The sequence below is a fragment of the Alligator mississippiensis genome, chromosome 9 (assembly GCF_030867095.1).
Source record: "Alligator mississippiensis isolate rAllMis1 chromosome 9, rAllMis1, whole genome shotgun sequence".
Taxonomy (NCBI): domain Eukaryota; kingdom Metazoa; phylum Chordata; order Crocodylia; family Alligatoridae; genus Alligator; species Alligator mississippiensis.
Window position 1 is genome coordinate 62,076,944 of NC_081832.1, and position 13,294 is coordinate 62,090,237.

General features: G+C 44.7%; 1 protein-coding gene across 1 annotated transcript; it reads left to right on the top strand.

The window, feature by feature from the left end:
* Nucleotides 1-846: 846 nt before the first annotated feature.
* BNIP1 (BCL2 interacting protein 1) lies at nucleotides 847-8,919 on the top strand. The gene is made up of 6 exons (XM_006270853.4): nucleotides 847-961; nucleotides 1,043-1,135; nucleotides 2,740-2,831; nucleotides 3,432-3,533; nucleotides 4,294-4,412; nucleotides 6,510-8,919. Exons 1-6 carry the CDS (start codon nucleotides 878-880, stop codon nucleotides 6,704-6,706), a joined length of 687 nt encoding a protein of 228 aa, XP_006270915.1. The 5' UTR covers nucleotides 847-877; the 3' UTR covers nucleotides 6,707-8,919.
* The last annotated feature ends 4,375 nt before the right edge of the window (nucleotides 8,920-13,294 follow it).

The following is a 13,294-nucleotide window of genomic DNA, read 5'->3' on the forward strand; positions in this document are numbered from 1 at the left end:
CCATATGGCTGATGGCAGGCAAACCTTGGAGGCATCTGACCCCCAAGTGTCCGGGGCTTGGGCCTGCACGTAGGACACCTGCCGAAAATCTTTGGAAACATGTTGGTGGGGGCAGAGGATGTTTGCCAATTGTAGGGCCACTTACGGTTCTGTGCTGACTCATGGATTTGGACTTGATTTGGCTTGGACCGTGAAAAATGTCTTAAAGGCTATCGGGCCTGGGGATGCAGCCCTAAGAGACCAGGGCTGGGCATGCTCCAATCCATGAACGGCGCGTGCTCCCGGCGGTAAGTGCGGAGCTCCCGCAGGTGCCACTGGCACTGGGTGGGGGTGTGGTGAGCGCCAGCCAGCGGTTGGCAGCACTGGCAGCGGCTGGCGGTGGCGAGCAGCAACTGCCTTTTTGCAGGGGTGCCCTGTCACCCTTAGGGGTGCACGTGCTCCAATCGCCCCTTCCTTCTGGGCACGGGTGAGTGTTAAAAGCGTCGTATTTTTTCAGCCCACGGGCTGTTTCTTTCCAGGTAGACTGTAACAAAACGTCCTTAGTCCATGTGCTGCCAGCGATCGCGCTGGTCGCTTCTGAAGCCCGGGGTGGGATGATTCTTGCTTTGTCGCTGGAGCGAAGCGGAGTGGAGCAGACAGGCACGAGCCCTGCTCACGGAGGCTCCTTGCAGCCGGGACCCGTCCTGTCCCCTCGTCCCAGCCCCGGGCTCCTGTCTCGCGGTGCAGCGCACCCGGGCCCGCAGCCTCCCGCTGCTGCCACGTGGGTGGTTCCCTGCCCTGAGGGGGGCACCGGCCGCGGGAGGCTCCGGCCTCCAGGGGGCGCGCGCGGCGCGGACGTGTCCCGCGCGGCCCTGCCCGGCTTCCGTAACGGGCCAACATGGCGGCGGCCGCGGACGTGCCGGTGCGGGTCTGTCACCAGGAGATCGTCCGCTTCGACCTGGAGATCAAGGCGGCCGTGCAGGTAGCGCCGGGGCCGGGCGGGGGGCTGCGCTGCGTTGCGCCGGGCCGGGCCGGGCCTGGCGGACTCTGTGCTGTCTTGCAGGACATCCGCGACTGCGCCGGGCCGCTGCCGCTGCTGGCCGAGCTCAACGGCCGCGTCAAGGACAAGTTCCAGCTCCTGCGGCGCCGCCTGCAGGTGAGGCCGGGCCGGGCCGGGGCCTCCTCGCAGCTAATACAACCACACGTTTCCCCTCCGTTCAAAGGAGCGAGAGGCCTCGCCCCGTCCAGGTGGAAGCAGGGACGAGCGCCTTCATCGGAGGGAGTTCAAAACCACCCGTGAAATAGGGGCTTGGTGACCAGGGGCAGGACAAAGCACAGCCTGATGGGGGAAGATAAAGAGAGGGTGGATGGGTAACCCGTGTGGGAGCAGGGAGTCGATAACGAGCTGGGAAGTGAATCGTCCGCCGCGGCCAGGTTTAGATTTGGGGTGGAGCAGGCATTCAAGAGATGGTGCAAGCGCACCCGATCGCCCCAGCGCGGGCCCGACTCTGGACTGGCAGAGCGAGGACCCTGCTCCCGACTTCCTCGCAGCTGCGCGACGGGCGCACGTCGAAGGCAGATCGCGAGGTAGCGGAGGCTGACGCCATCGGCACCGCAGTCTCCACTGAGCAGCAGCCCGTGTCAAGGGAAAGCTCCTCAGCCTGGGAGCAGAGAAGAGAGCTGAGGAAGGAGGAGAGGAGTCTCAGCTTGCAGCTACTCCCCCACGGGAAGACTTGCAACTTCTGCAGACGGATGTGTGGCTCAAGGATTGGGCTCTTAAGTCTCCTCGAGACCGATCGTTGAGCTGTGGTAGAGGTCATTCTCCAGTGAAGGGACTGCTGCTGCTGCTGATGATGATGATGACGACCCAGTTCAGCTCAGAGGAAGGAGGCAGTAGGACTCAACTGCCAGCACCACTGTTTCCCCCCATCTGTGATGGCTTGGGGAGACTATCCTCATCCACAGCCTGCATTTCCACAGGCACAGCCTGCTGTGAATGCTTTCTCCATGCAGCCACTAGGAAAAACAATGGTGGCAGCTGGGTCCTAGTATCCACCTCACCATGCACCAGGCAGCCTCTGACCCAAACTGGGTCAGTCCACCCTGCAGCCTGAAAAGGTTGCTGACCCTGGTCTAACGAGCAGTGGAAGGACCAGGCAGACGGCTTCGTGTGGTTCCATCACTGCGTCTTCCGGTTTAGGCGAGAAGGAATTGGTGGTTGTCCTGCTACTTGGCGACTTTGCACAATCACTTGTTTGGAGGCAGTGGAGTGACTCTCAGCAACGAGAGCCTGTGAAGGGTGCTGTGTAGGGCTACACAATACTGGTGCTTAGGTGGGCAGGCACCTACGTACAGTTCACAAAATAAATCTAGAGATGTAAAATAAGAACCCAGAATGTCAAAAGCATTCTGACCTACTGTGGTCTTCCTGAGTTCTTTGCAACAGAATAATTTTTTTATACTGTCATTTTCCCATACTCAAGAAACAAGGGAAAGAAAAGAGCTGGCATTTTCTGAGGGATGTATTGGGTCTACTGAGGGGGGACCTTGTGTCTGAGAAGGTTAAGAACCGGTGTTGTAGGATAACCTAGATCCAAATGTAAGGATATCAGTAGTTGTCAGAGAGGTAGTTAACCTTGTTATTACATGAGTTTTTAATTTACTGATGTATCTATGTTCTCTAGGTGAGAAAAAAACATTGATTGTACGTAACACAATGGCTTATGCTCAGATTTTAATATATTTGCTTTTATGTTAAAGGAGCTTGAACAGATGGCCAGGGAACAAGATAAAGAATCGGAGAAACAAGCTTTACTCCAGGAAGTTGAGAACCATAAAAAACAAATGCTCAGGTAGGTGAAGTCATGGATGTTATTTATACATTCTTCAAGCAGTCATGCAGTCTTTACCAATGAATATCTGGATCTTACAGATGAGGTCTTTGAAGCAGAGTGATTTGCCCTAGGTAATACCAGAATCAATGACAGAATCAAGAACAGGACACAGAGCTTCTGACTCCCAGTCCTATGATCCAACCTTCCAGTTGTCCACTTGAGGAAAAGAAATACATTTTCCTCAAGCGGAATTGCTTTTGAGTACTTATTTCTAATGACAGTCTAAACCAGGATGGATTATGAGGACTTGTATCCTTGGTTTGGTGGTTTCAGTGCATGGCATGATGCTCTCTCTTGTCTTGCTCTGTAAAAAAATGCTAAGGAGATTAAATGACTAATAGAATGGGATATTGCTCTTCTTAGGAAGAGGCAGAAGTAGTTCATATTGTAAACCGTACATATCAGTTAATTGTCCCTGATAATCATTCAGTGTGAGGTTGGGCTGCAGTATCTGTGTCCAGTCTTTTCTGCTGCTTTGTGGCTACCTGACTGTCCCTTGAAAATGATTGTCATTTTGCATACTGTCACCATCACTCTCAAACTGTATTGTGATTCCAGCAATCAGGCAGCTTGGAGGAAAGCAAATCTAGCCTGCAAAATTGCTATTGACAACTCTGAGAAAGATCAGCTGTTGCAAGGAGGAGACCCCTTGAGACAAAGGTACTAAATTATTCCTTTTAGTAGTTTGAAAATGTGAGTAACAGCATCTGTATTCTATACATTTTAAATATGTTGTATTTTCTTTTTAGTACATTGTAAACTGCTTGGTTCCATTTGGAAAGTGGGCCTTCTGTTAATGTCTTGTGTGTCATTTTTTGTGTAGGTTAAGCTGTGGTTGGTTCATAATTCTCAGTTAAACTGTATGTTTTCCCACCTTGGGCATATCGGAGATGAGAGTGGGTAGACTACTTTCGAGGTTGGGGTATTATTTTTATGTTGGTTCAAATCAAATCTACCATAGACAATTGCACGTTACAGACCGGCTTCTGATAGGAATTTTACACCAAGAACTGGCTACAGAATTTATGTAAATTGTGAATTAAACATTTGGCTTAATGAATGAGCAGCATCAAACTAGATATACAGTGTTATAAAGTGGTGACTTATGTCAGTGTCTCCATGCTATGTCATGACATTATATGGCTGTTGGTGAACACTTGATGTTACTTGGTCCCATCTCTTGGCTGCTGCCTGGCAAATGTGTTAAAATGCTACAGTTTTAAAATTGGGTCACTTTAAGGTTTAGCATGGGTAATCTAATGTCTTTCATTAAGAGATTCTGTTCATGTCCTTTGTACATCTGCCAGTAATGGTTGGTGCTGTATTCTAGCCCTAAGGTGCTTGTTGCAGCCTGAAGTCTGATGCATTAGACATGTCATTTTATCTCCCTATCTATTTTATTTTTTCCGTCTTCCTCCAGAAAAACCACAAAGGAAAGTCTTGCAGAGGGCGCAAGTAACATCACAGAGAGTCTGATGGGCATTAGCAGGATGATGTCTCAGCAGGTCCAGCAGAGCGAGGAAACCATGCATACACTAGGTACATATCCAGTCTGGTTCGTTGGTTGTTATTTCGCTGGGTTTTCCTCAGTGTGGGCTTTGGGGACATCTCTCCTACAGAGATGCAGGTTGGCAGTGTGTGCATGTAGTGGAAATTTGCTGTGCTTATGGTGAGCTTGCTCTGTAGATGAGTAGAGGACTTCAGTTTCCAGAGCTGTAAATCATTACGTTTCACCAGCCTGAGGAGTTATACATAAAACAGGGAATAACAACTGCCTGTTGCTTGGAGTTGAGTTCCAGACTGGTGATATGTTCTTGAATGATTTTATAGTTCAGAAAAAGAAAGAAGAGGGAAGGCCCTTTTCAGTCCACAGAGAAGTCTTTAACAGGTTGTGAGATCCTTGGAACTCCACAGCAGACTTGGTAGGAAAAGCAGCTGGTTTCGTGTGTGCCTGGTGAGGGGAGATAGTTTGCCATTATTTACACTATATTATTAGCATCCTTGGCTTAATAGCAAAGAAAACAAAATCTGGTGTGTGTCTTGAGTATATTTAGATGTGCATATACACAAACAGAGGTAATCTTAATAAGGATGCTGTTTTACCAGTCTGTCAGCTGAGCTGACTAAGATGCAGAGAGTTCAAGTGATATGTACCCAAGGCTGTGTCAGTGATGCATCTGGGACTAGGAAGCCTGGATTTAGCCTGTTTTTTTTTACTTTTGATTCTAAGGCTGCAAATCAAGTGGGCTGTCAGGATTGGTGATTCATGAACCATTTAGAAGTCGGCTGTGTGCCAACTTGGCTAGGGGCAGGAGAGGGAGAGAACAGGACAGAATAAATAATACAACTTTCTACCCCCATTTGTGGATGACGGCTGCGCACAGTTTTTTTTCCCGCAGAAGCAGCATGTTTCTTTTCCCATTAAGAGAGACAGTTTGGCAGTCACTCTGCTACTCGGTTTCCGGGTGAACGGCATTTACAGTTTGTCATGGGAAGAGCTATCAGAGGTCATCTGCTTTGAGGACACAGCTGTGGATTTTGAGTCTGTAGTTCAAATTCTAATTCTCTCAAAGTAATGGAGATGCAGTGGATATGTGGTTGGGCAGCAAGGAAGCCATGGCTCATCACCGATCATGGGAAACATCAATTATAATCTTTTTTTCTTTTTAGGTCAAAGACCTATCTTTTAGAATGGAGCATCAAGGTTTGCAGTAACATTGATGCATGGTGGTTGTATTTATCATATTTACTTGCTCCTGTTGGCAAACAGTGTTTGAAGTTTGACCTTTCTTTAATCGTTCAGCTGTGTCCAAATTGACCTGCTGCATTTTCTCAGTTACAGGATGTGGATTTTATAAAGCAAGAAAATAGAGCATCAGGCTTCTGCTTTCAATCAGTCAGTAATCTGAAGGAAGGGTTATTGATTTGTAAAACCAGGAAACTGAAAAACTCTAATAGTCCAAGTACATTTGGGGCATATTCCCAAAAAAACTGTATTCAGTATCAGCCATCCTTCCTCCCTCCAAAAGATGGTAAATTAATTGTTTGTGTCTAGAAAACAATCAAATGTTAAAATGCTTGGAAATTAATAGTTAAGGAAACATTCAGACTCTTGACTGCTTCATGACTCAGTGTCATTCCACCTGACTTCTACTGATTTGTTACCTGGCCCCAAAGGAACACTCCTCATGTAAGATAGTTACTTAAATCTAGCTGTGGCTAGATGCAGGCATACATTGAAACAGGTAGTATCAGTGTCTATTGGGATGGTGGTATCTGTCTAGGGCCTAAAACCACCAAACTCATTTCACATTGGCCTCCAAAGAGGTCTCATGTGGCAACAACCTCTATTCATAACTAACCTGAACTAAATTTAATTCAGTAACCTAAAACAACAGGTCCCTTGTCCTGTTATCATATCTGTACTCCATATAGTTCTCTATTTATTTTGCTTCAGAGTCTTTTCTGAAACACATCTGGACTCCAGTGTGGTGAAAGCTGCTCATAGGAACGTGATTTGCATTGCTGTTACTCATCAACCTGACTGACCCAGCAGGGCCAGATACTACAGGCATGTTTCCTTTGTCCAGTGTTTTGAAACACAGTCACCTAAAACTTTATACCTTCTCATTTCAGCCAATTCTTCACGAACCATTCTGGATGCGAATGAAGAATTTAAGTCAATGTCTGGGACAATACAGCTGGGGAGAAAGCTCATTACCAAGTACAATCGAAGGGAACTGACGGACAAGCTGCTCATTTTCCTCGCCCTTGCCTTATTTCTGGCCACAGTGCTGTACATCCTGAAAAAGAGACTCTTTCCATTTTTGTGAAGTGCCAAAACTTAAGAACCACCATGTAGCATGAAAGATCAGGAGAGAGGGCAGTGAGGAGGTTCGTTGTAATGGGGACCTGGCACTGATCTGGTTGAAAGAGGGTTGGAACAGACAGGACTTGATATTGTATAAATGGAATATGTGACCTGACCAGGAAGACACAGGATTTTGCTTTCAAATGAGCTTGTGGAAGAGAAGTGAAAGTGAAGTCTGGAGAGAAGAAACATCCTTCTGCTTGCTTAGTTTGGGAACCCAAGAGGCACTTGGTGAACTTTCATGGGACAGCATCAGTCTTAATCCTCACCCTCTCTCCTCTCAGTGTGAAATCTAATTTTACCTTAGGGATTGGATCATCTGTAGCCCTGCCAGTGGCATGAAAGGTGCCAAGAATTAAGCAGCAGAAGGGTGAGAGAGAGAGAACAAATTCAAAGGAAATAAAAACCCCAAGCTAAGATACATTCCTTTATTAAACTAATCGTTTTGTCCACATAAATCAAGTCTTATTTGAAAGAAGGAAATACTCGTGGATTAAAGGAGACTCTATTATACACATGAGATTTTACACCCATTTTAATGGTGAATCTGTTGTTGTCTTATAAAAGTGGCTCCTTCTGGGGTGGAATGAGTTGACAGAGACTCATGCTGCCATTTCCTGTGGTGAGCTCTAACTTGCATATTGTCTTGTAATGCAGGGTACATGTTGTAATGCCTTCAGGCCAAAGTTTTCTCTCAGAACATAGTTCAGATGTGCTCCATGGCTCTATTTCACGTCTGCTTGGAGGTCTTCAGTTAATATCAGAGTAAAAAAGCCTGTTGCTTTGAGCACAGTTTAAGGATGATCATGTTTTTCCACTGCTGGATAATTGCATGCCGTTACTGTAAACAATATAGGGCTTGTATTAGGATTCCCTAAGGCACACTATAAAGTCATAAAACAGGATTTCAGTAGAGGCTACCAAAAGAGAGAAATCAAAGCAAAAACAATGCATCTCTTATCATGAACCCTAAAGGCCACCTGGAGCAGAACTTAGGTTGACATTGTCTCTCACGTTTTGTTTTGTTTTTTTTAATTCTGCATTGATCAAAAGACAAAAGCACAAATGCATCCAATGTGTCTGTTATTTATAGGCATAGCTTTATGAAAATCACAAAGGCAAGGAACGTCAAAAAATCTTTAGTTTCTTAGTTTCCCTTCTTTATAAACATTCACTTCATAGTAGCACCTGCTATGGGCCAGCTCAAACACTTGAAAGTGATCCTTATTTCCAGAGTTTGCCTCTCTTGATTAGCAGAAATGAATGTGTCCATTTGCTTAATAGTGCATGCATTGATAGCAATACATGTGGTATTGTGCAGTAGCAAGAGAAGGATGCACAGCGTCGGCAACTGATATCTGCCACATTTTGGAAGTGTTTAACTGCTGCTTTGCTGCCATCAGGAGAGCTTGCTTTGGTGATAGGTTTAGCAGTTTACAAGTCAAGATAAAAAAGGCAGCCCTGGATAGAATGCAGGTTGTGCTTCCCATTATTTTAACGGAAATCAAGTTTGGGACTAAATCCAGGATGAGGCCCTTTAAAGGTTAAGTTCCACGTGGGAGACCTTACGAGGGTAATGGCATTTCCTGCGGAAAGAACTCTTTGTCTGCAGAGTTCCCTTACACATATGACCAGCTGGCATCGCTTCTCTTTTTTTGTCAGCTTTAGTCAAAGGTGTGAGTTTGGACCGTACTATCTTGTAATAATCCAGGTCTACGCGTACCATAGCTGCAGGGGTGAGTGGGTGACTACTCGCACGCTACAGGGCTTTGTATGGAGAGTTGAAGAAGCAGGGCTATTTCTTCCTGTGGTGGGAAGGAAACTTCTCAGGCCTGTTGTCGTACTTGGTACGTCCAGTAGAGGGCAGTGGAGTGTGAACATGTAACTCATTTCAGAGGCTTCTCCAACAGATCCTTGCTGTAGCTAATCTAGGAATTCATAAAGTGCTCATCTATCACAGTTCTTCCTACTGTCCCTCACTGTGCTGTTTGTCTTGAATCTTCCTAATTGTATATTTCTGCATTGTGGGAGAGTCCCAAGTTTGGGATAAACTGTATAACATAAATGTTATGTTGCTGAATAAAGCTGGAAACGCCTCTGTCTGATCATAATTATATGCATTTATTTTATACCTTCATCATTTGGCTTTCTAATAAATATTTAGAAGTCCTGTTAGGCTGCCTGTATTTGTTTTATGAGATGGCTTCTTGTCGCAGATTGAGTTTGAATTGGGCAGCAAAGGAACATGAGCTATTCTGTTTAGTATGTAGAAACATAAAAATGTGTATACTACACCGTAATTAAATGAGAAGTCTGAAAAGTTCTGTTTAATATAAAATGATATTCTGAACAGCCCTGTGTGGAATTATCAGTAGAATATCATTCCATACATATTCAGAGTAATCAACAAAATTATCCCTCCCAGACTATCATGTTTTGAGGCTGGCTGCGTAGCAGTTTTGTTTTATTGATTCAGCTTGCCCTGGGGAAAATGATTTTGGCTTTTGGAAGCACAGTGCCTGCAGGTGGTCAAACAGTGCAGCTGATTCAATGTTTCCTCTCTAAGACCAGGCCTGGATAAAAATAGTTCTAGGCTAATCTATGAGATACTGGAATGCTGAGCAGACAGGAGATCTGTGCTGTAATAATGGAGTGCAGTTGACCCTGCAGGAAGTTTCAGCAGGTTTATCTTAACTTCACCCTTGCAATTGAGAGTATATATGTGCCTTACAAAAGAAATTGCCTCCACAAGGCACTGTGGACGTAAACATTTTGTATATTAAGGTGTTTAAATGGGGCAGGCATTCTGAATAGGGTTGAAAATGTAGCAGTATATTAAAAATTCATTGCTGTAGACTCCTTTTCCTGTTCTCTCTTGTCTTTTTACTTGCCATTGAGATTTTAGCTTCCAAAACTAAACATTTAAAAAAAAAACTGGAGGGGAAAAAAGACCTGACTTATTAAGCCTTTCCATGACACTTGTTCTCTGCTCACATTCCTTTAGAGAACATAGCTTCCTCCCCTGTCTGAAGTACTATGGTATTTGTAGTTTCCAGAAGCAAGGACATACTGGTTTGTTAATGCAGAACAGCCACCCCACAGCTATATACTAACTTCTGAGAGATAGAGGCCTTGACCCAACTCTCTTAACAGGCTATTTTTTCATACCTTGATTCCAAACTAGTTCTGCAAACAATTAGTAAGGGCCAAATACCACTGATGGACCATAAACTTGAATATTCCTGGTGTCACTAAGCTGGTGAGTGGAATGTACCAACAGTCACAAGCATACAATGAAATCAGTACAATGTATATCTTCACAATGTAGGTGATCATTCAGATACCCACATCTGATACGTATTGACCCTTTGGTGTAAGCATTTTTTCTTGGGAGGCCTTTCCACATTGACAAACATAGCTTTTCAAAAGGCTATGACTAGATTAATGATACTCAGGTTAAGTGAGGTGTGCAGTGACTCATTTTGGAGACATGCAGTAGGAGTGAATCATGCACTGTACATAGCACCTAGGGCCAGCTCCAATAAAGGACATTGGGACCTCAGTGTCCGGTACTTCAGTGCTTAACTTGCAAGTACCTGACCTCTGGAGTGGAATTCAGAACCTGGAGATAGACATCAAAAGTTTCCCTATACAGCTCAGAGGAAGAGTTGAGAATAGGGAGCTGTCTGAAGTCAGGTGCTGCTCCCAGTAATTGGTCAAAAGAAAATGCTGAGGAGAGGTGAGCCTTAAATCCGTAGGTACCATATCCAGGTACCATACCCAGGGCTTCAGGATGACATTTCCATTTGCTCAGGATCCATAGATTTGAATCCTTTCCTGAAGACAGGCACTCACATAAGTGAGGGTAAAGAGGGGATGGTAGGTTCCCTTTTGGTGAAGTATTTGAGGAGGTTGAACATTCACCTGGGAAGTTGGAGATGCAGGTTTGGTTTCCTTTTGTGCTTAAGGGAATTCAACCCATGTCTTTGGCCAGGTGATTAGAGCCTTCTTATGGGAAGTGTTGGTTTGAATGCCCTGAGACACTGAATGGAAATGAATGTGGGTCTCTTGCTTCCTGTTCAGCTGCTCTAAACAGTATATGCAACCAGAGTAATGGCACCAGCCCTGCTACTGCAGCAAACCAGTAGGTAGCTGAGACGGATCTATTGGAATTGGCCTCAGGGGAAATGGGTGGAAAAAGGCCTAATTTCCATATTCCAGTTGGGCTCAGGTGTAACCTAGATGGCAAATTGCTCAGCCTGGAAGGAGTGGGACAGTTCTGAGCACATGCAAAGGCACAACATGAGGTACTTATAGAGAAAATGCACCGTGGAAAAGTGAGGACCTTAGAGAGTTCAAACCCTGTCTAGGTGAGGCAGCAAATGGGATTTTGGGGAGTGTGGTTTTGGATACAGGCATCTACTTTCTGCTTAAGTCTTTTATTGTCCTCAGACAATACAGCACATGGACATGTTAGCAGTACCTAAATCGTAATTAAAGTGGATTAGGAGCACTCTTGCTAATTATTTAGACTGCTACTGCCACAAGGTGGGTATCAAAGCCAGCAATTAAAAGCTGGTAGCATGACTCAGTGGGGAAAAAAAACAGTTGTAGTGTATAGATTTTTCTCCAAAGAAATGTTCCTAAAAAGAAACTAAATCAGTTGATTTAAAACTAAAAGGAATCAGAAGCTCCTGATCAGAGTTTAACTCACACCTGTGATCCTGGCAGCAAACTGGCAGGTAGTTCTGAGACCCCTCACCCCCCAAAGGCATCCTCTTTCCTCCAGCTCCAAGGTTCCTCATGTATCTCTTTTCTTCTGCCCACCTGTGCAGGAGGAAGGGGAATAGCTTTGAGATTAACAGCTAGTCAGTGCTGTGCTCTGTCAGAGTGTTCATTTGTATAGTGCCAGTAGTATGATCATTTTGTGTGCGAGAGAAATCGAGGCCTTTGCCTTGTAAGGATTTTAAGGCAATAACGTGAAGCCTGAGCGCAGGTTACAAAAGGGAAAGGAGCTATCAATGGGATTTCAATGCATGTTTTATTTAGTTTGAAAATGCTTCACGGAAGACTAATTGTTCCAGGTACCCGTGCTCGCTCTCTTATTAACTAAGCAACGCTCAGAATTTGTTTACTGCCAAGTAGACACCATTTTGTAAATGCTTGTTGACAAAAAATTGTACTTGTATTCAGAGCTCTGATTGATCCACTCCCTCTAAAGTGATGGTTGAAGGGAACACTGTATCTCCTCCTCTACAAGGACTAGACTAATACCTCGAGGTTTCAGCATAGCTTTTGTTTCAAGCATTGTGGTTTCCTGGCTCTTTTCAAGTCCTACTAGCTCGTATATTTAGGCTGCTCCTTATTCCTGTGCAGCACCTAAATGACTGCAATGGAGTTCCTTGCAGGTGCAGGAGTTTGCCTGGGAATATGGAGGATGAAGGCCTTAATTGCTGTGTCTGGGGAGCTTGAGAGAAAGCTGAAGAGAGAGAAGTGCCCAAAGGGAAACTGCATACCCAGGATGTATACCAGTCGAACAGCTCTTGCTAAAGGATGTATTTTGAAAATGAATGTTCCCACAATGCCTACAACTGCTTTTAATTCTGGAGGAAGTAGTTAGAAACTGATATATAGAAAGGCTGAGGATTTATTTGGTTTGTAAAAGCACCATATCTGAAGAACTGTCTGACCTCAGTTTTAGAATAGATTGATATAATGAAGTACCAGGGTAATTCTGGGCCTGGAAGTAAGGAAATAGTGAAGAATGTGACAATCATTTTAAAAGAAGTCGGGGGATGAATCTCTGTACATATTTGCTGTTTAGAAATGCTTTCTGCAGAACTGGATTTGCCGAATAGAAGGGCGAATTCATAGCTTGGCAGTTTCTAAAAATGTCCCCACCAAATGTGTGCGTCTGCTATCACATGCCAAGTGGTCCAGAGACATACGCTAGCAGGGAGAGGGCTGGACAAGTCAAGCTGGAATCTATAAGGCCTGAGAATATCCAGGGTGCATGTACATACTTGTCTGCAAATATGTAGGGCTCCTTTTCAAGAGAGTGGGAAGGTAGAGCCAGCCTCCTGCTGCAGCTTCATTTTTTGTTGCTGTGATCCCCAAAACAGAAGTAAATTAGGCAAATATTTTAATAGGCTTTGAAGTGTCTTGAAAATTCTATATATCTGTAAGAATGAGTGCAGCTGTTAACATTTTTTACCTGAACTTTTACCAAGGTTGTAGCTTTTGTGGGCAGCTCTAATTTCATATATTCACAGCCGTGTAGGTATAGTGAGCAAACCCAAAGTGGCAGTTGCAATATAGGCAGTTGGGGGTGCATAAATATGAAAACTCAAATCATTGCAAGATCAATTGAACTTTCCACCATTCTAAAGTAGCAGTAGATAATAGGAGACTTCATAGGAAAAATAACTCTCTCCAAGCTGTTTCTAATAGAACTGTAGGTTTGCTCCATTGTGAACATATTGTGTAACAAACCAGACAAGAAAATGTTAACCAAAGACAATGTTCACAATATGAACAAACATGTTCTGGT